The following is a 24,489-nucleotide window of genomic DNA, read 5'->3' as shown; positions in this document are numbered from 1 at the left end:
TTTGACGATATGACATTTGACAAAGATTTTATAGTGATAGATGGTATTTTGATTGAGGATACAGTAGCTTCAGCCAGAGCAGAGGTCCAGAACGGCGTGGACGTGCCACGAACAACGATTGATTATCCAGAGGGTCCTAAAATAATAAATGATGTCATTTCTATAGCTGACTTGAAAATATCTGACAACGATGGACATTCTACTGATGAGATAGTAAACAAAACCTCTTTGAACGATGCCAATATTCCAAAAATAGAATTAATTAAAGCGCAACATATAGAAGATAATGAAGAAATGATTAAAGACTTAAACACTGAGACAATTAAGGGAGTAACTGATTGTCAGGGAACTGGGGATACTGTTAGTGATGATAATGCTGAAGATGATTATGAGAGTAATGATTTTGATATTCAACTTGTGAATGTAGATGGAGATTGCCTTCTTATACATAGAGGCAAAACTAATGCAGATGAGATTAATGATGAAACAAATGAACAAGATACCGATAACATGTCAGAAGCCATTCAAAATGAACTACCTCCTGAAAATAACGAAGAGGGAGAAGTAAATTCTCAAATTGAAGTTTCAAACCCAAATACCAATGAAATGAAAAATAAAGTTTGTGCAAACGCTGCATGTAATTTCACAGCATCAGACTATACGTGCGATATTGAAGATGAAAATGTAGGTTCATATTCACAAGAAAACAAGAATGATACTAAAACTTTGATTTCAGACACACATGTAGAAACAAATGTGCAGTTCAAAGATAACCCTAGTCATGACAGTTATATAAATATTGGAACCTGGTATACAATAATGACAGTGCTAAGTAAAATAGTACTTAAGCGTAATCGTTACAAATTATAAGATATGGCTCCTTAGTGTAGGGTATTTGTTTGTCTCAATGATCATACCTCAATGTCTTTCAATTTGATTGTTTAAAGCTTAACAGCATGCGCAATAAATATTTTTTCTACCTCTAACTGTCTGTGATACATTAAAATTTATTCAGAATGATTAGATTGTCATTAAAGAGATTATAACCATATGTTTGTTGTTGTTTTTTTCATTAGCGTAAATTAAAATACAGTAAAATCACACAAAACCGGACATGGTCGGGACCGGACAAAATTTCCAGATTAGCGAGGATTTATAGCATGGACGTTCTTAAACTTACTTTTAAAGTCTGATTTGGGAGGGGGTATTAAAATTAGTGCTTACTTGTGTATTTTTTTTTGTATTTGAATCCTTACTTTTAGTTGATAGCAATGTTTAATTCATGACTAGTGTAAAAATTTAACACAAACATGATAACATGTACAAGAATATCATATTCAATACTTTTGTGTGAAATAAAGATACATAAATTATTTTTAATTGTGATATTTATCTTTATCATATTACATGTACGTCTCAGTTTCAGAAGGGTTTATACTCAAAGATGTTGTTTCGAATTCTTCAGAACAAACCACGATCATGCCACGCTGAAATCTCCCGGCTAGGCTTTTGTAACTTATATCTCTGTGATGAAGACCCTCCAAACTTATACAAAGAAAGATACCGCAACGGAATCAGATAAAACGTGATTCATCGGTAGGATTGAGAAAATAGTGTTTTATTTAACGCAAATTTATTCACTTTATATACAGAAAGTACAAATTGCCGGTCCAAAAAACATACTACGCGAAAATCTCCGGGGCGTTTTGCTTAGGCTAGGGTTTTCTATCTTATATTACTGTAAATAAGGCCTCCCAAACTAAAACAAAATTGTATCCGCAACGGAATCAGAAATATGGTGTTTAAACGTTTTGCGTCTGACAAAAAATGCTTTCTACGAAAATTTATAAACTTTATACACGGAAAGGAGAAATAGCGTTCCAATACAGTCAAGTCCATTAAACCCACTGTGATAGGCCTTTTTAGTACTTATAAACGGAAAACCAAGTCCGATTCTAGCCTCCGGGAATACAATCAAGCTTACCAAACCCGAGGTAATAGGCTTTTTTAGTAGTTCTAAACGAAAAACCAAGTCTGGTTCTAGCCTCCTTGAATACAGTCAAGCTGACCAAACCCAAAGTAATAGGCCTTTTTAGTAGTTCTAAACAAAAAACAAGTCCGGTTCTATGCTCAGGGAATACAGTCTAGCTGACCAAACCAACGATGATAGGCCTAATTTGTAGTTTGTAGTAGTAAACGGTAAACCAAGTCTGGTTTTAGCCTCAAGAAATACAGTTAAGCTGACCAACCAACGGTGAGAGGCCTTTTTAGAAGTTCCCATCGAAACAAATCAAGCGCGGTCGTAGGTTTATGGAATACAGTCAAACTGACAAACCCACGGTGATAGGCCTTTTTATAGTTCTAAACGGAAAACCAACTCCTAATCTAAAATCAGGGAGACCAAAGCCATGGTGATAGGCCATTTTTATAGTTCCGGTTCTAGCCGCAGGGAATACAGTCAACCTGAACAAACCTACGGTGATAGGCCTTTTAGTAGTTCTAAACGGAAAAATCAAGTCCGGTTCTAGCCTCAGGGAATACAGTCGACCTGACCAAACTAACGGTGATAGGTCTTTTTAGTAGTTGTAAACAGTAAACCAAGTCTGGTTATAGCCTCATGAAATACAGTCAAGCTGACCAACCCACGGTGATAGGACTTTTAAATAGTTTGTAACCTAGAACAAGGACAGGTTCCAGCCTCATGGAATACAGTCAAACTCACTAAACCCACGGTGATAGACCTTTTTAGTAGTGCTAAACGGAATACTAAGTTCGGCTCTTGTCGAGGGGAATACAGTCAAGCTGACCAAACCCACGGTAACACTAGAAGCCTTTTTTCAGTAGTTCTTAACGGAAAACAATGACAGTTTAAGCGTTAGGGAATACAGTCAAGCCGACCAAAGCCACGGTCATAGGCCTTTTAGTAGTGAAAACGGAAAACCAAATCCGGTTCTAGACTTAGGGAATACAAGTCAAGCTGACCTAACCAACGTTCAAAGGCTTTTTTTAGTAGTGCTTAACGGAAAACCAAGTCCGGCTCTAGCCGCAGGGAATACAGTCAACCTGACTTAACCCTCGGTAATTGACCTTTTTGGTAGTTCTAAACGGAAAAATCTAGTCCGGTTCTAGCCTCAGGGAATACAGTTGAGATGACAAAACCAACGGTGATAGGTCTTTTTAGTAGTTGTTAACGGAATACTAAGTCCAGTTCTTGCCTCAGGAAATACAGTCAAGCTGACAAAAGCCCATGCTGATAGGCCTTTCTCAATTTGATTTACTGCAAACCAAGTTCGGTTCTACATTTAGGAAATACAGGCAAACTGACCAAACCCATGGTTATATGCCTTTTAGTAGTTTTATATGGGAAATCAAGCCATGTTCTGTTCTAGCATCAGGGAATACAGTCGATGTGAAAACCAACGGTGATGGGCCGTTTTAGAAGTTCTAAGCTGGAAACCAAGTGCGGTCCTAGCCTTATGGTTATCAGTCAAGCTGAAGAAACCCAAAGTGATATGCTTTTTCAGTAGTTCTTAACGGAAAACCATGCCTGGTGTTAGCCTTACAGAATACAGTCAAGCTGACCAAACCCACGGTGATAGGCCTTTCTAATAGTTTTCATTTCCGGCAAACCAAGTCCGGTTCAAGTATCACGGATTACAGTCAAGCTGACCAAACCCACGGTGATGGGCGTATTTAGTACTTCATAACGGAAAAACAAGTCCGCTTCTAGCCTCAGGTAATACAGTCTAATGATACCAAGTTGACCAAACCCACGGTGATAGGCCTTTTATGTAGTTAAATATAGAACAATTGTTACTAGTTCTTAACTGAAATCCAAGTCAGGTAATACAGCGTATCTTATCAAACCCACGGTGATAGACCTTTTAAGTAGTTCTAAACAGAAAATCAAGTCCGGTTTTAGCCTCAGGGAATACAGTCTAGCTGACAAAACCCATGGAAATAGGACTTTTTAGTAGTTCTACACGGAAAATCAAGCCCTACTCTAGCCTCAGGGAATACAGTCAAGGTGAAAACCAAGTCCGGTTCTATCCACAGGCAATAAAGTCAAAGGAGACCAAATCCATGGTGATCGTCATTTTAGTCGTTATAAATGGAAGATCAAATCCGGTCCAAGAAGTAGGGAATAGACTCAAGTTGACCAAACCGGCAGTGACAGGCCTTTTTGGTAGTTCTAAACGGAAAACCAAGTCCGGTTTAAACCTCAGGGAATACAGACAAGCTTACCAATCCCAGGGTGATAGGCCTTTCTAGTAGTTCTAAACGGAAAACCAAGTCCGGATCAATCCTCAGGGTAAGCAGTCAAGCTGACCAAACCTACAGTGATAGAAGTTTTTAAGGTTCTTAACGGAAATCCTAGTCCGGTCCTTTCCTCGGGGAATACTGTCTAGCTGACGAAACTCACGGTGACATTTTCAATACTTCTAAACGGAAAACCAAAGTAATAACATGCCACGCGAACATCTCCCAAATATTTTGCTTGGCCTAGGGCTTCGTCTCTTATATTTCTATAAAGAAGGCCCAAACTAACACAAAATAACACAAAACACAGATTGTGTTTTTAACGAATTGCTCCTGAAAATGTTTTTTTAACGATTATTTATACTCTTTATATGCAGGAAGAACAAATTGCCAGTAAGAAAAAAATGGCCATGTTACGCGGAATTCTCCTAAACGTTTTGAATGGGCTAGTGCTTTTTTGTCTGGTATTTCTATAAAGAACCTACAAAAGTGAATCCGCAACGGTATCAGACAAATGGAGTTTTAACAATAAGCTCATGAATATGGTGTTGGACAAATTGTCGGTTTAAAAAACGACCATGTCACGCGGAAATATCCCGGACGTTTTGCTTGAGTCTTATGTGTCTGTAAATAAGACCCTTCAAACTAAAATAAAAACAAACCTGCAACGGAATCAGAGGAATGGTCTTTGAACGGTTGGCTGCTTGAAATTGTGCTTTTTAAAATGTGTACAATTTATATGCAAAAAAATAAAAACAAATCGCCGGTCCAAAAAAACTACCATGCCACGCGGATTTCTCTCGGACGCTTTGCTTGGGCCCTCGAAGCTAATGCAAAAACGAATCTACAACGGAATGAAACAAATGTTGTTTAAACAGTTGGCTCCATAAATTGGTTATTTTTACGAAAATGTATAAAGTCAGTGTACCCGGTGTAGTACACTTTTTAAAGGAAAATAAGAAAATTTATTTTATAGTTCAAAATGTTTCTTTTAATTGATAATATTTTGAAAAATACATCCTTTGCCCATAAAACTGATCACCATAATGCTTCTAACTTAAGTAGGTCATACTTCTAGGCGCTTGATTTTTAGAAACAGGAATGGGCCAAACATAATAAATAGTGGACTCGTTTCCGCACACAAGGTCATTTTAAACTGAAAGATTATTTGACATCTTAAACATGTTTTATAAATACATGTAGTTGACATCTTTAAGTCCAGATAAGATATATTTTTTTGCAAATGTTTTAGGACTACAGATAAATTTAATGCACATTCTTATTACGGTCTACAAACATTTATTTCCAAGCATAGTAGCACACAGAAAACATTTCACAGCAACGGAAACATACTCTTCTACAACCTTTAGGTAGTAAACACAGAAAATTTATCATTGAAAGTTTTTTACATCTATCTGGTTATGATTCGTTCGATTAAGAGTTTGGTATTATTTTAAACAAAGAATCAAGGTGAAATGACTTGACGTTTGGCAGTATGGTAGTTAAGTCATGAGCAGATATTTCATAACTAACAGGAAATTTGCCGTAACAAAAACATATATTTCTTTCCAAATATATCTTTTATAATAAGCATTACATTTGAATATGAATAAGCATGGTTTACTTGCTGAATAAAATGTTTTATGAGTGACCTACACAGCCACGTACATTTATTTACATTTCCTCTGCACTCTCCAGGGAGAGGCCGGGGTGCAAGATCCCAAAAGTCATATCTGTTGAAAACATGTAAGTTCAGTGAAACAAAAATGAAAACTGAGTAAATTCATTTGAATTTGCAAGAAAAAAATGGAAAGTATGGGATCCGTGTAATGTGCGGAACCGGGTACATTGACTCTACACTTTATATAGAGATGGAAGGCATCGACGCCCCCCCCCCAAAAAAAAAACAAAAAAAAAAAAAAACATTTATACACTTTATATAAAAAAGGAACAAATCTCCGGTCCAAGATACGACGATGTAAACGCCAAAATCTTACGGACGCTTTGTTTTGGATAGGGTTTTGTGTCTTATATATCTGTAAAGAGTGCTTTTTAAACAGTTGTCAAGAGAAAATGCTTTTACGACGTATTTTACACTTTATCTAAGAAAGAACAGATCACCGTACCAAAAAACGACCATGGCATGCGAAAATCTAGAGGCCTTATTCCTTGGTCTAGAGCTCTGTGCTTTATAATGCTGTAAGGAAGTACCAACCTCAAAACGAATGCATATTTAAATCTACAACGGAATCACAGTAATGGTGTTTAAACAGTTGGCAACAAAACTCTTAATGTAAACAAAAGGAACAAATCGCCGGTCCTGAAAACGACCATACCACCCGGAAATCTTGAGGCCATATTCCTTTGGCTTATATTGCTGTAAAGAAGAACCAACTCTAAACTATTTCTAGCCCGCCGTGGAATCACACAAATGATTTTTGAACAGTTAACGACAGAAAATATTGTTTTTATACGAAATATTTTACACTTTATATAAATAAAGTAAATATCGCGGGTCACAAAACGACCATGCCATGCGGCAATCTCGAGGTCGTATTTCATGGGCTAGAGTTATGTGTCTTATATTGCTGCAAAGAAGAATCTCCAAACTAATGTTATCTGAATTGGAATCAGACAAATGTTGTTCAGCAGAAAATGGTATTTTTTACCTTTCAATCGCACGCTTTGTATCCATAAAGAATAAGTCACCGATCCAAGTAAAAAGGACCACCTGCATTGTGTGGCTCTACTTTGCTGTTAGAAAGAACCTCCAACCTAATGTAATTGCTCAACGGAGACACACAAATGGTGTTTTAATAGCTGCCTCCAAATAATTTCTTATAAAAATTAATGCACTCTATATGCTTAAAGAGCATATCACCAATGCAAAAAGCGAATATACTTCACCGTCATTTTTCCTTGCGTATATGATATTTGAGCCTGAAATTACAGTTAAGAATATCTCAAAAGTAGTACAATCTACTCAATAACAACTTCTACAAGTCCGTATCGTTAATTTTAACATAACTTACTGTAGATGACGTAATTTCATGTACATTTTTTTGTATTATCGTGCACTAACGTGCGCGTTTATGATCACGTTTTCATTAAGTTGTAAAACCACTGTGTAAATAATGCAGCCCACAGTTTCAGAAGAGTCGTGTGTCTGAGGAAATGCTTGATAAATTTTCAGTCGATCTAAGAGTATACAAAGAGAACAAAATCCCTTTTATATTGTCCAGAATAAGTAATTATTCATTTTTATTTTTGAAATTTTGAATACAATAGGTACATAATGAGGTATCAATTCTTCGGATACTTTGAAATCACGGTATGTTAATCTAGTTCAAAGTAAGTAAACTCTGTTTTGACTGTAAAATATCTCTGTTTAGGTCAAACATACAGTGCGGCGTGGTACTTGGCGCCGACGAAACACTGGTTAAAGTTTTTAGATGTTCTTTGATGTTTCGTAGAATGTGTAAAATGGCGCAGACTTAATAAAGATGATTTGTCGCCAGCTGTATTTATAATCTGTGCTAAAATGAATACCTTAACTAACCAAGTTATAAAATGCGGTACACACCTGGTGACACTTTTTGCACACCTGCATCACCGGACAAAATAATTATGGCCGTTTTTACTCTTTGACACTGACCCTTTTACTAGAAGCTGTTGGTAGTCAGTACTAGAATAATTTTTATCAAATTTAAAAGATAAGATTACTTTGATATATAAACTGACAATTTTTTTATTTGTTTCACGCTGTTTTTCAGCGGAAAGGGTCAAGAGTTTTGCACTTTATTCACTAAAAATATATTATGATGAGATAAGAAAAAAGAAATACACATGGTATAAGAGCAGCCAGGTCGAACAAAAGTTTTTGTTTTGGAAAATATTTTATAAAAATTATCTTAATTATTATACGGAGAACACCTATCTTGTATTTGCTCAGCTTTCACACACACACAAATCAGTAGCACAGGAGATCGCACACCTGATTTGACGCGAAACATCGATGGTACCACGTGTGTACGTTGTGTACCTTGTATACTCTTGGCAGCCATTTATTTTCGTTTTTCTTTTTTTCTTCAATTTTTTAAATCCATTAAACTTCAAACGGCTGAGTGAAAATCCATTTCATCGATTCAGTAGGTTTAGGAATTATTTATTCTCGCAGGTCTCACGCTGAGCATCCCTCCTTGATGGCAGACAATCACTCCAAGTAGGACACAATGTCGGCATGCCGTCATTGTTAGTAAGCCATGAATAACGGAAGGCAACATTATCGGTAGCCATAATTATCGATATCCATCAATCTCGATAGACATTCATTGTCGATAAGCCATCATTGACAGAATACTTTTCTGTCGATAAGCCATCATATTTGATAAGCCATCACTGTCGGTAGGTAGCATCATCGGTTGGCTATCATTGTCGTTAGGACATAATTGTCGGTAGGCAATGAATGTCAATGTCAATAAACCTTCATTTTCAGTAGGTCTCTTTCTCAGTAGGTCATCATTTTCGATAAGCCATCATTGTCGACAGGTCACATTGACAGTAGGCCATCATTGTCAGTAGATCATCATTGTCAGTGGGCCATTTTGTTGGTAGGCAATGTAGTTGGTAGGAAATCGTCAATGAGCTATTTTTGTCAGTAAGTAAACTTTGATGCAAGGTCATCAATGTCGGTAGGACCTTCGTGCCATTCTTTGAAACATTGCACTTATGCCTTATTTAAAAAATATGTCCCTATGCTGGGAAAATATAAACAGAATGGAATAAAAATGAATTTAATTGAAGGTAAAACACTGCTCTCAAATACACACATAAAAGGAAGACAACATACCCAAAACGCGATGAAACAGAATGTAGGCAGGAAAATAGGAACCACTTAAGATGAATAAAAGATTAAAGTGATGAAACTAAAATACCACAAACACAACAAGACCGCCGTGATTGATATCTTCAGTGATCGGAAATATGTAATCTATGACTTAAGGTACATGGAGACATTTTATCAAAAATATGAAGGGTGACAGCCTGTCAAAATTTCGATCTCACCTGACAAATGTATTAAAATAAATAAGAAAATTAAATTTTTGTGGTTGCAAAGAAATTACCCCTACATGTCAACATAAAGGTTAATTTTGAAGAATAAAAAAACCTGTTTTAGTTAAATGTCCCTTAGTACATATATTATTCAAACACAGCTGAAAAACAGTGGGACATCTTGAGATACAGCCAACAAATATTGTCACATTCGTATGACACACACACACAATTCTGTATATTTTTCTAATGCATTGTTTTATTGTGTTACTTAACTGTAGTGCAATGATTTCTTTTAATGAACTGTCTACATTCAATTCAGATTAAGTGATTTTGTATTACGTCAGTGACATTAAAGCAATTAGTATGATAGATATTCAGTGCTGTTAATGTTTAAATTTGAATGACAGAGTAAAATAAGAACACAGTATGACATTTGACAGAGTTGAGAATACATGAATGAAATTGCCCAATGTTTAACGATATGTTATGATAAGTGGGACCTTTGTAAAAGCACAATACTCTATCTAGTTGAGTTATTCATAAATTGTTGAAAGCATTGATGGACATTAACCTCTCCGAAGTTATAAATGCAATTAATATGACAGGTATTCAGTGCACATTAGAATGACGGAGTAAAATAAGAACACAGTATGATATTTGACAGAGTTGAGAATAAATAAATGAAATTGCCCAATGTTTAACAATATGATTTGATAAGTTAAGAACATTAAACGTGGAATAGACATCTGGACCTTTGTAATAGCACACTCCTCTAGCCAGTTGAGTTATTCATCAATGGTTGAAAACATTGATGGGCATTAACCCCTCCAAAGTTTTCTTAATTAAAACTTTTACCACAAACATAGGTATACAGACATACAGATAGATCAAACAGGTGTCAATAATTTTGGCTTTTTGAAGGAACTATATAAGCTGCAGGAATGTAGTGACATAAGAATTTTTACTTTTATTTCTGTCAGTCTGAAAAGGAAATTCATTTGTCAACTTATCAAGTTATATTACAATACTTAACAACTTATTTTAGAAATATTCATTGCATTAAATGTAAAAAGATTTTTTAGCCGCTTTTATTTTTGACAATGTAGCCTGGTTAATGATATCCAATGTAGGAAAATGTACACTAAGAGAACAAATTAATACAGTTGGAGACAGTTGTTATTCAAACACAGCTGAAAAACAGTGGGACATCTTGAGAGAAAGCAAACAAATTTTGTCACATTTGTATGACACACACAAAATTCCATATATATTTCTAATGTATTGTTTTATTGTATAACTTAACTGTAGTGTAATGATTTCTATTAATGAACTGTCTACACTTAATCCAGTTAAAGTGATTTTGTATTGCGTCAGTGGCATAAAAGCAATTAATATGACAGGTATGCAGTGCACATGTGAATGACAGAGTAAAAATAAGAAAGCATTATGAACGATATGTTATGATAAAGTAAGAATATATGAATCACATAGAAACAAGTAAAAGATTAAATTCGTGGAACTAAAATGTCACATACACAACAACCATGATTAACGCTCTTCAAATGTCGATTTTAAAAGGTCGATTAAAAGGACATATAGAATTTCAACCGCCATACGGATACAATAGATTTAACTAAAAATATGAAGGGAGACAGCCTGTCCAATTTCGATCTCATCTGACAAAGTCTTTAAAAATAAACAAATAAAATAATGTCTTTACGGTTGCAAATAAATTGCCACTTCTTGAGAAAAACTGTTTTAGTTAAATGTCCTTTGGCATGTTATATTAGCATTATTCAAATACAGGACATCTTGAAATATAACCAACAAATATTGTCACATTCCTATGACATACACAAATTCCATATACAGTCCATTCTCGATTATTCGAATTACTGGGGACTGAAAACTTCATCTGTAACAAACACAATTTGTATATTTTTTATGCATTGTTTTATTGTATGATTAAATTTAGTATAATGATTTGTTTTTAATGAACTGCCTACAAAAAGATTTCGTATTGCGTCAGTGACATAAAGCAATTAATATGACAGGTATTCAGTTCTGTAAATGTTAACACGTCGATGAAGGAAAAAATAAGAACATATTATGACTTTCGGCAGAGCTAAGAATAAATGAATGAAATTTCCAAATGTTTCACGATATGTTAAACGGTGCAAAAGACATCTGCACTTTTGTAATAGCACAATCCTTCAGCTGGTTGAGTTATTCATCAGCTGAAGACTTGATGGGCATTAACCCCTCCAAAGTTTTCTTAATTAAAACTTTAACCACAAACATAGGTATACAGACATACAGGTGTCAACAATTTTGGCTTCTTTGAAGGTACTAAATAATTTGCGGGAATGTAGTGACAGAAGAATTTTTACCTCTGAAAAAAGAAGTTCATTTTTTCAACTTATCAAGTTATATTATATTAAATGTACGTTTATGTTTGAAGGTTTAAGCATGTGGTCATTCTTAAAGTCTTTACGCAGTCATGTCTCTAACATATACATGACAACTTTCAATACAGTCATTTTATGAAAATTGAAATGTAACAAAAAATCTTAGCGGCTTTTATTTCTGACATTGTTGTCGGGTAAAGGAAAAAGTGAACTTACAATGTCGTTGTGCAAGCTACTGTTCAAGCTCCCTAGCACCTACTTCCTTCAGCGTATTCAAGCTTTAGATCTGAAAATATTGTACATGCATATTAGAATGTAGTAACATCCAAAGATATGTTCATTCACATTGAATATGACACCTACGTGTTATTCCATAAAAAGTGCCCGAAACGAGACGGGAGATTCGCGGTTATGATGTAAGCACTATAGGCGATTCATGTTCAAGTGCTGCGTTTCATTTTCTTTACGAAGTTAATAGGAGTTTTAAAAAATACTTTGTCATGTCAAAGGGAGGTAAAAATTTTCCATAACGATTTCTTGTGTTTTGCAAGGTAAAAAGGCATTAAATATGGTGTTTCAGTTGGTAAGAATATTTCATAAATGTCAAAGCTATATTAAAGGGATAGAATATATTTGGGCGGAATGATCAGTGGGACTGCATTCCTCGAACTTTTCTTTCCCTTGTTGCAATCTTATTAAGTTAATTTTAATATTAATTGTGGACAAATGTAAGGAGAACTTCGGCTTTGATAGCTCGGCAACTCACTTCTGTAAATGAAATTAGTTAATAGAAAGACAGTCTTATCTGCGTTATTTTACTTGTTCTGATATTAAGATAATATATTGTATTTCATATATTTTGATTCAGCACTTCAAAATGGCATTCAAGTGGGCTGTATATATTAACACTCGGTAGAACCAATTACAGATCTACCAAACTTTGAATTAAACTAAAAGGATATGTATTCTGTTACAAGTAAAGATTACCATTGGCACAAAAACATTTCAATATTAGGCTTATAAACCTTTAAAATTCCTGACGATATTAGATAGTTCAATTACAAATAAAAAAAGCTAATTTTCAAGTGTTAATATGCCAGATCAATGAAACAAAAACTCTGTCATGAACACATTTATACTCATTCAACATTTATGTTAAATTTGTACTTTAATATCATGATATTTTTAAACAAATCAGTTGGTTATTTAAATAAATCATTCTGATTAAGAATTATTTATATATCATATAGACCGGTTATTGTCTTACTTAGGTTTTCTATTTACTTTAATCATTATTTTATTAGTTTCCGCCCTTGTTTTTGCCACTCATTTCGCCCACAATTCACTTGTAACACTCCAATATATAAATGCAGATATTGAATATATCCGCTTGGTACAAAATGATTATATAACTTACACAAAAAAGGGATATTATTTTCATAACTGATACATCTAGTTACTTCGTCAGTAAGTTCATTAATTTAATATTGGTGTGTATTTGTACGCGTGTGAACTCTAGGCGAGGCATAGATCTATATTGTACGTGACATTATGAAAAGAAGATATTAAGCTATTTAATTAGCTGTAAATCAATAAGAAAGTCACAGATTTTTCTTGTACCCTTTTACAGTGAAAGTGGTGACAAATGACTTTACCGGGACTCAATATACTGTATGATCAATAACTTTCCATAAAGCATGTGTCGCTTACTATATAACATTATATTGTGATGTTTTATCGACATGAGGTTAGTAAAAGTTTTATTATATATCATAATGTAATACTATATGGTTAATATATATGCTACATAGACTAAATCGTTTAATATATCACTGGTACTTTGAATATAATATGAAAGATATATGTTGATTTTAAGTTTCTGTTTTATATTCGGTTAGTATAATTATATCTTATAACGAGCTCTTTTAACATGCATTTAATATATACCGAACATAATATTATGTTTCAATTTATGTGTGTTGGTTTTGACACTTTTTTTATCTGTTTTAATATTATCGTTATTATTATTATTATTATTATTATTATTATTATTATTATTATTATTATTATAAGTACATACACTAGATTGTATAAAATCACCTGCACTTGAATTAAGTAATATAGCACTAGAGTCTACTATTATTGTTTTGGTAATATGTTGTTGGTTTTTTTTATCTAACTACATACTTAACATACTATATTGTTAAATAATTCTACTATATTGGATATAAATTCATATATTTTACATATATGTTGATTTTAAGAACAGAAAAAAATTCATACAAACTTATATCTTAACTGCACGTGCAAGTGTAAATAAACATTTACACAACAAAAACGTGACATACAAAGTGCACACATTAAAATTACAGAAATTAATATCTTGTTCGGAGGAACATTTAAGACAACATTTATCTTATGAAAACGATGCTAAATTTGTTAAAATAAGATCAAACAATGATTTATATTTGAGATCATACGGTTCAGACGCTGTAAGGTCACTGGATGTGAAATAAATGTTATTAGTGTGTGTGTATATATGTTTGACTCCTAAAATTTAAATGAGCCGCGTCATGACAAAACCAACATAGAGGGTTTGCGACAAGCATGGATCCAGACCAGCCTGCGCATCCGCGTAGTCTGATCAGGATCCATGCTGTTCGCTTACCAACTATATTACAAGTAGAGAAACTGATAGCGAACAGCATGGATCCTGATCAGACTGCGCAGGCTGGTCTGGATCCATGCTGATCGCAAACCCATTATGTAGGTTTTGTCATGACGCGGCTCATTTTATTTTTTACATCGCTTGTTGTAGAAGTTCAAATTGATGTAAAAACAAAATTCATATCAAAATGATGTTAGTTTTTTTCGTCTTGTGAAATAATTTTTAAATGGATTTCTTTTATTTTTTTCTTCGAAAAGGACTGGAGAAAAAGACATACTACTCCCAACTTAACATTGTTTTATATTTTATACGAAAATTGCCCATAATTATTGTTAAAATTTAAAAATTTAATTGTTTGAAGTGGAAAAATGTGTTTGCTGAAGAAAAGAAAAATGTTGGTTACAAAAGATAAATGTATTTTTGTTTTTGTTTTTTTTCCCTCTTTTTTTCGGGGGTGTTGTTGTTTTTTAAAAAATCGTACTAAATTTTAATTATTATTTTTTTCTTGAAATCCTTTCATCTTTAGAGAAAAGAGAAATTATAGTTGTTTTCATAAATATATAGTTGTCATTTCTATCTAGATTTTAAGATTACATTGCCTTTCATTTTAATTATACGTTTAGCGCGCAGTTTATGTAAATTACCTGCAAGTGTCGCTTGCGAGATTGAGACATTTCGTACAAAGCGATAAAAGAATTCCTCGTCGTTATCTATTCCAATATTACATATTTTCTGTCAAAAGAAGCAATATGTATATCTGACAAACTAACTATTCATTGTTAGATTTTGTTAAATTATGTCCGTACAGCACTCATCAAATTCTATGCAAATAATCTCTTAAATACAACATTATAAAAGCTGTATTTAAATACTTTCACTTGGCACAGGCTCAAAGGTGACACTGTAAATAAGGTACTCCTTTCTCTTTATTTGAAATATTTGTACAAGGGTTTGTAAAGAAAACAGTTTAAATACTTATTATCTTCAAAATCTTAGCAGCTTATTTTGAATTGTTTGAAATGTTGACAAAACATGGGCATATGGTAATTTTCTCAAATTAAGGGGAAAATATTTATTTGAAAAGAATTTAAGAAAATATTTGTTAAATTCGCTAACTAATCTGATAGGGGACTAGAAAACCACGAGCATTTGTGCCTCCTGCATAAGACGGCTGGATTTTTGTTGCTATCTTATTTGTTTATATTTCAATATTTTTATAGCTCAGAATGAGTACTTACATGAATGTACGATAATTTTCAAATAGTTTTTTTTAATTGTTTTAAATATTTTTTTCTTCCCAAGTAAATGGGGAGCCTTGCAAAATGAATATGTCTGAACATAAAATGATTTCAATGCAGTACTCGTATAATTCCCATGATTTGAATGGTTTTTATACCATATGGTGTGTGGCAATTTGTCCGGATAATAAACTTTTCCAATGAAGTGGCATGCTATTGTAACTCTTCTGGGGAAAGTGTACGTACATTTGAAGCTAATATTATTTAGTTTTTTTTTTTTGTTTTTGTTTTTTTTGTTATTTTAACATATTCTCTGAAAAATATCATAAATTGTAACTGTATCCTTAAGCTGGGTCAGGCCCTGTGTAAGTTTCCCTTTTTTAAACTCAGAATGCCCTCTAGGTTTATTTAAGAAAAAAATGTTAAAATAAAAACTTGTTCAAATAATCATATTTTATTAATTGCTTCCGTATATTGGTTAAACTTAGTAACATCGTCTAGGTATATGTTTTTCCCCGTCTTGGTATGTGTTTTTTTCCTAAAAGTATATTTTCCAGATTGTTATCTCGTTGAAAACTATTATTGGTCTAATTTCACCATGTTACAAACACATTACAAGAAGTGTAATTGATTTACCGACAATATGAAATTGGTACTGATCGTATCTAAAAACGATAAATTTGAAAAGATATACTAGTCAATAAATAACTAACTATTAAAGTAGCTCCTACTGAGGTCCAAAAGCCTAATAACATTAAATTTGTAAAACATACATAAATTTACTGGGGCACTAAAAACGAAAACAATTCTTTTTTAAATGATAAAGAATATATTCTCATAATTATACTGAAAATCGATAATTAGTATAATTTAGGCCGACTTTACTAAAAAGCATTATGGTCATTTTGTGCAATAGATATTATTATTTCTGCAGAAACGGGGTGCGTAAATGATTCGATTTTTTTTACACAAGTTATTAGTAAAGACTCTCAACAAATGGTTTAAAAATCCCCAAAGGAATATGCCATACCCGGTATGTTGAAAAGAAGTGGTAGATATTTTATTGGGAATTTACTGTTGTAATTTCATGTTATTGCAAATAAATAAGTGTATTAGTTATATTAACACAAAGCAATATTTAAACACGTTCGGCCAGGAATGGCTTTCAAAAGATCTGCGGAAATTATAAACAAATTCACAAACATAAATTTCCTTAACAAAACATCTTTTAACTCGAATTCTTTTGTCAAATGCATTGAAAAACTACTATTTCTTTTTATTTCTAATTATTCACGACAGTATAAAAAAGATTGATCTGTTAAGTTAGTTTTTCAGTTTCATACCTCTATGTAAATTAGTTTTCTCTTTCAATCTATAAAATAAAACTTTAAATTAAGTTGTTTCAATGTTTTGAAATGTGCTCTTTCTCTTATTTGTATAAACCAGCAGGGAGCTGTTGATTAATATACCCGCTTGTTTACCCTCAATACTGAAAACATCGTATATACCAATTTATTTCAATGAACGTAGAAATTAAACGAAACATCTGAATGAAATCAATTTCAGAGTCTATTACTAATGTACAATGACCATTCTTGTCCTAATTTACACAAATTTACACAATTCTATAAAACAGCGGCTAGATGAATACGATTATATTAAGATACATTCTTGTTATTAATCATAAAACCGGGCATTATAGTATTTAAATGCACCCTAAATGAGGTGATATTAAAATGTATTGTGCCAATTTTATGAAGTGGTACAATAACTTCATGCTGACAGTCTGATACAATAAATTCATGGCGGCATTATAGTTAAAGCTAAAAATTGAGTCTGAGAATTTGACCGAGATATTTGATCTTTTGGTATTGCAGTAAATAGGAATTATTGCTTTTTATTTAGGTTTAACCTTTTTTTTTGCTTTGACGTCATTTTGTCATTGCGCAAGATATGTCCTAATTGTATATAAGTGAATTTGACCGTATGTGATCGTAATAGGTTATTCCTCAAAGTATTGCAGCATACTTACTTTATAGTTTTTCTGTGTTATACGCCTCTTTGTATTGCAATACAGTTAGACTCTTAGTATTGAAATATAGGGAACATCTTGGTATTGCAGCATAATTACCATTGTGAACATTCAGCAAAGTTTACATATATTTAGGTGCTGTGACTTAAACTTTAAGCATTCAAGTACATTGTAGATATGAACTCTTAAAACTAAACTTGAACTATGTGTGTTTTTGCACAGAGACCTCAACTCTTTGTATTGCAAAGTATATGAACATTTGGTATGTGACTGTCTTAAACATAATAAGATAAACAAAACAAAAACAAAACTAGAGCGTAAGATGGAGATACCAAATAGACAATGTCAAAGAATAAAGGTAGGCGCCAATGTTTTTTCTATTCACGCCAGGTTATGTCGATCAATGTATACTTCAGTAAACATTTTCAAAAGCATACGTGTTCGTAGGTCAGTAACGAAAGATGTACTATAAAGAAGGTCCATTGGCAAGGCATTGTATCACATGTATATAAAATGATCTCAGAATGCCCATAGGCTATTTTAGTATCCGCAACATTGGCTTAAATCAAATGGATGCTTTGCTTTCTCCAAATTATTAACATTCTATATGGTCGGAAAATATGCAGTGACAAAGAAGCTGTAGTAATAACGTTTAAAAAATCAAAATGCATCTAAACTTAGCTTTTCTGAATATAATGTGATTTGGCATCTTTTTGGGTTTAGAGACATACCCACATTCGAAGGAAATAAATCCAAAAAGTCGGCTTCACTAGAAGAAGAATTCCACAAAAATAAATATGCTTGTAATAGAGAAAAACAGAATCCCAAAAAAACGTTGCAGGCTTATAAGTTTAATTTCGTGAAATGTACCGTGTGATGAGTTAAAATTGTGCTGCAATTATACACAAGACACCGTTTAAATAATGTTGCAGTTATAATCAACGTAGCCGTTGTAATGACATGCTGTAAAAATGTCGTATAAATATCGCCCGTTCCCTCAATGTCATAATATGATAATGGAAAGTTCACATAAATCAACGCCATTTCGTGCATACTTCTCATAAAATTTCAATTTTCCACCGATTATATACCAATAATGAAATTAAAAATGAATTCCAACAGACCAATCTAGCTGATAAATGAACTTTGACAGCAGATTTGAAATTGTTATGTTCAAGTGTTGACGAACAGAATTGTTGAAAAATTATCCCCGCTCTTTTATATGTAATCAATTTAAATCTAGTATGTAAACGGTTAAAATGTCATAAAAAGATTTATGAGTTAGTTACTGTAATGAACCTCGTAAAAATTCAACTGAATCGTATTTCTGCATTTATTTTTTGGATTAACTTAAATCGTTTAAATAAATATGATATTGCCCCCTGTATAATTGATATATGATTATTATACGGAATTAAGGACCTCTTTGGCTGATATATGATTATCATAAAAAAGTTAAAGACCACTATTGATGACTAATGATTATTATACGGAATTTTAGATCACTATGGACAATATATGATTATTATACGGAATAAAAGACCACTATGGATGATTAATGATTATTATCCGGAATTTAAGACCACTATGGATGGAGATGACGTGAGGTACTAGCCATGAAACAATCAATTCGTGTTATATTCTTAAACTTTTATATCGCCCTGCTTCATCTTTACGGTTCTTGTATAGTTTAATATACAATCTTGTCCCTTTGTTGAAGCAAATGAGTTTTACAGATTAATCGTTTTTGCGATGGATGGTTTACCCAAACTATTAAAAAATAAATGATATTACCAAATAAATGAAATATTTACGATACCACAATCATTATTTAAGTTTCTTATTTTTTTCACAATTTTTAAATCAAGTGCAATACTATAAATTGTAATCATGCGTAATGTGTGCAGTAATCATTATTCACTACTGTATACAAATATATCGACTGTATACGGTTTATAAAAGTAGAAACTGGGTTCATTTATAAATTCGATATTTAATATACTGCCGTGAAACTTGTCGATATCAATTTGTATACTGTAGAGTGGAGAAGGTTCATTACGAATGCCTTATAGAAATGAAAATGATATTTTAATACTGTTATCAAAACCGGGATCTAACTGGTGAAAATTGATACGTGAAAGGTAATCTGTGAAAAGGTTTTACAGATTTATTTTTGAAACATCTCGTGTTTACTTGTATGTGTCGCTGACATCGATGTATGGTGGAACATTGTATAACGGATAATAAATTCTATATTGAACAAATTAAATAGTAAATAATGGTTTATTAAGTGATGGAAAATAAATTTATGGAAATGTAAAAAAACGCTATTAAAGCTTAATTTAAAAGCTATTAGTGGAAGAGGGAGTTACTAATTACATATATTGCATAGGGTAAGTTTGTTTGTTGTTGAATAATTATTTTTAACTTTGTTGTTTTTGATAGTTTTATTCATATTAAGCCTATTTTACTGACCATATATTATTAAAGTTATGTGGGTCTGACTTCAACTCATTTCACTTACTAGTATGATAGATTTCTATGTTCAATATAATTATGTCTAATGTTTAAAATTATTTTTAAACTTTGAATATAATGACTCTTATAATATTTTATGCAAACCATTTATTAAGTTAAGTAATTTTTAAACACACTTCAAAGTATTTTTTTCTTAATAAATGTCTATGTAAGCCTAATTTAAGCGGCTATTATATAACCTTGTACAATTGGAATATGACCTAAGTGTTCATTAATGTCACATTAATTCAAATCAAGAAATGCAAATTTTTAAATTATCAGCTGAACAGAAAAAAATAAAAAGACAGATCCGAAAACCGCATGTCAAATGTATTGGTAAAACGATTTGTATGAGTATGTTTGTTTGGTTTTGTTTTTGTTGTTATTGTTTTCGCTACTTTTTACTCAAATACACAAAGCGGATGTTAAGAGCAGTGTGGCAGCCTAAAGGTTTCGCAAAATTGATCTCAGTTAAACATAAATTTCTACTCAATCGAAATCATTGATTCCTATAAAAAGTAAAAATGTATAACTTTGGGTAACCTGATATTTTCGGGGCATGAAACATGTTTCATATGTCATAGTGTCGCATAAACAATTTAATGAAAATGAGTCCACAATGTTCACCTATTTATTTTTGTTTTCTTTACTCTCGAAGGATCCCTCAATTTTAAAAAGGATCTTTATCTCCTTTTGAGTAAATAGGTGCACTAAGTTACCAATGCTTTGGCATTTTGTTGTGATATATTGAAGTCAAAACTATCAATTTCAACTCTCTCGCCTATTATGAAGTCTTTTTTGAGTATGTATGAAGTGCTAGCCCATGATTGTAAAGAAGTTGCCGTTTTTAAATAAGTCTCTATTAACATGTTCTCAACCTTTCTTTTTTGTTTGACATTTGTATTTAATTCATATTTACTTATACCGGCAATTTTAATTACATGCCAGCGTTAATTTATTAATTCAGAAGCACAATAAGTTGTTGAAATTAGATCAAATAGAAATCATGTCGTGCAGTTGAAAAGAGGCGATGTTTAACCAGCAGCTATTTTGCAATGTAAAGACCATGAAAGCATGGTTACCGTAATTCGAAGATGAGATTCTAAAAAGATTTTATTATGACAGTATTTTTTGTATTTTTTTTTTTGTATCTTTGTTCATACGGTCGCAATGATGCTATATGAAGAAATAGAAATACAATACGGCACCCAATTTGTCTCCTCTGCATGATTGATAGACGATTTCTTTAAACTAAGTCTTCCCCTGCCAAGTTTGGCTCCGATTGTACCAATATGAATGCATGAAAAGCTTTGTTTTCATAGTAAATACGCTCGTAATGATGCTTTATTTATTCATGCACAAAATAATATACCAAAGCCATATTTCAAATTGCTATCATACATACTATTATTATTATTCATACTAGAATCATATTCAATATATTTATTTAATGTAGTTTAATTTAAAAAAAAAGAAGATTTATATTCGATACCTGCAAAACGATAAAGGCAAAAACCAAATCTCTATCATTGAACACTAGGTGCAAATAATTATAACCCAAGATTGTTAATAACAAAAACAATCATTTTCGTATAAATTTTTTCGTTCTTCCTTTTTGACTAGTTCATTCTTTAATTTCATTTCATTGATAAGCGAAGTTAAATGTCGTTGAAAATGACTTTAATTGTGAACCTTAGATAATGTTCGTTATTAGAACTGAGGCCATTCGTTTTTGATATTTGAATGACCAAGCTGAGCGAACGGAAAAACTCATTGACTTTAAGAGACATTTATCAAAATAAACTGATGTGGATGAATATATCATAGAAAATTATCAATTCGATTTTACACCTGCATTTATTCATACAGTAGCGCTTTTATATCTGTTTTATATTTGCATTTTCCGTACTGGTTTTCTTTTTGATACTTTGGTATTTTTTTCCTATATTTGGATAAATATATTAAAAGCAATGCGGCACAATTTGCCTAGGTTGACAAATATTATTTCCGACTCAAATTTAAAAGATGATTGGTTAACAAAAAAATAAATTTGTTTTCGTGTCTTTCATTTCACATGTTTTTAAGCACATATAAGCTTTGATTTAAAATTAAAACAATAACAGGCCGTTCTAAACTTTATATAAGATGTATGACCAGTTACAAAGGGAGTAAATAAATATATAAATAGATTGTTATAAGAAATATTATTACCGTTAAGTTAATTATATTATGGTAATGTTAAGTAAATTTGGTAAATAATGAATATATCAAGTATCTTTTATGTGTTTGCTAAAATTCTGTCTTGTTTTGTTAATAACATTTTGCACTTGGTGAGGGACGGGGTCAGTTGTTACTCACATTTTTCAGCCGTTGCAGGGGTGGTGAGAGATAGTGCACTGTCAGTTATTTCCAATGAACGGACTCAATAAAACCAAGTCTGCGTTTTTCAACCATTTTTTGCTGTCTTCATTGCTCAGCTAAGGGATTTCCCCGAATCAAGAATTTTAATTTGCCATTTATTATATTGATTGTAACGTAAAAGGTTAATACGTCAAAATATTAACTACTGTCATCAAAAAAATGATCAACAACATATTTAAAGAAGAAAAAAAAGACATTTATTTCTACTTCATAAATGTGGGAAACTCACAGCGGCAAAACTATCTTAATAAAAAAAATAGATTGAATATACAAAATTAAATGTGTTTGTTGCATAAAATGATATTATGGGCAATTAAGATTTTAATTAAGATTAGTTTTGGTAATTAATATTGAGGGAAGGTTATCAGATGCGGCTTTTACTGAATGTTTAAACATCATTCCAATTGTTTAATAAAAGTTTGTACGGCTGATCTACAATTTTTCAAAAAAACATATTCATGTTTAAACATCTATTAAAAGCTTCAACTTTTGATACGCTATTTTGTTATTCGAAATTATGTTTGTTATGGGTATACTATACTATTAAATGAAATCAACTTGATGTCAGAATATATAATGTTAAAACAGTGTATGTCGAACTTAAACATCCCACGAAGGAAAGGATCAACCTAACAACCCACCTAATATTGATGATGTCTTGATGAAAACAATCAAAATGCACATAAAGAATCAGTATTAATTTTTATTTTTTATGCTCTAATAAATTAAATCAATGCGATAATAGAACTAGCAATTTTAAAAAATGTCAATGAGAAGTTTTAATCTAACTATACTTACTGCTACAAAATAACAGTTCTAAACATGTAATTTTAAATTCATATGCATACGGTTAATATATTAAACCTATCAAAGAATGGTGAATTGCTATCATCAATTTAATATTAAAATGCTGTTAGCATATTACCTTTCTTTTTACAAAAATAGGTAACCCCTTAATATAAGTTACCATTTAGCAAGAAAATAAAATCAAATAGAAAAGTAATATCTTATAATACAAACAACTTAAAGGATAATATGATATTGATTAAAAAATTGAATAATATCAGTTACTCGATTTTTATAAATACTGTGATATGATTTTAGAAAACATCTTATTGAGTAATCTAATATCAATGGTATTAATATACAACATGGTATAAAAATAGTTAAATTGAGCCCTCATCATTGCCACTGATAGAAATATGATATCAAAATATTGAAATGATTACCTTTTTCCTTTAGATAAAACTTTTAATTGATTGAAATTTGTTATTAGACAGTTAGATTGTAAAGATTTTAGTCATATACACTACTTAAGTCACAAACGCTGACATCACTTATATTGTCATTCAAGTAGTGTTTGGGAGCTACCCTACTGAGACACCTTTTACCTGCCATCTAACTAGAACTTCCACCTATTATTTTCGTTCTATTTATAACGAAAGGCTTTACACGTCAAAATACATGATATCCATTTCATAATAATATGTATTTTAACATACAAAGTTTCGTAGAATTCTACCTGATGTAAGAATTTTATGTATGTGTGTAAATAAAGCAACATAAACCAAAATCACAATTTTTTTTTGAATCGACACATACCACATAATGCCGTTTAAAATGCATTTAGCAATACAATGTGAACAAATAGCAAGAGCAGTAAAGATATTTTAGAATTGTAGAAAACATTATTTGCTTCCAAATTAGACATGTAACCTAACGAACGAGATTGTGTACGTAAGAGAATTCCAGGATGCTTTCTTGAGCTTTAATTTGTAAGAAACTTAACTAAATAGAGTATAGAGGCTATTTTCGCTCTGCGTGGCGCCGGACAAAAACACGAACATACGACAAAGTTGTGACTGTCGTATTATCGTGTTTTCTCCTGGC

General features: G+C 32.0%; 2 protein-coding genes across 3 annotated transcripts in view; both read left to right on the top strand.

Annotated features, from left to right (window-relative positions):
• LOC132745978 (uncharacterized) lies at positions 1 to 1,375 on the top strand (the record flags this gene model as incomplete). The annotated part of the gene is given in 1 exon segment (XM_060735014.1): positions 1 to 1,375. A coding segment is annotated over 1 exon segment (870 nt), but the record flags the coding sequence as incomplete, so codon positions are not given.
• A 12,080-nt stretch (positions 1,376 to 13,455) lies between these two features.
• LOC132746077 (protein inturned-like) overlaps positions 13,456 to 24,489 on the top strand; it is a 41,511-nt gene continuing 30,477 nt past the window's right edge. The window contains exon 1 of one of the 2 annotated variants that reach the window (XM_060735159.1): positions 13,456 to 13,470. The gene's annotated coding sequence lies outside the window, so the exon portion shown is untranslated. Of the gene's footprint in view, positions 13,471 to 19,697; positions 20,055 to 24,489 lie in introns of those variants that run through there. The other variant, XM_060735150.1, reaches the window with a different exon arrangement.

The sequence above is a fragment of the Ruditapes philippinarum genome, unplaced genomic scaffold, assembly GCF_026571515.1.
Source record: "Ruditapes philippinarum isolate M1 unplaced genomic scaffold, ASM2657151v2 ctg5380_1_1_1_1, whole genome shotgun sequence".
NCBI lineage: Eukaryota > Metazoa > Mollusca > Bivalvia > Venerida > Veneridae > Ruditapes > Ruditapes philippinarum.
This window is presented reverse-complemented; position numbering and strand designations above follow the sequence as displayed.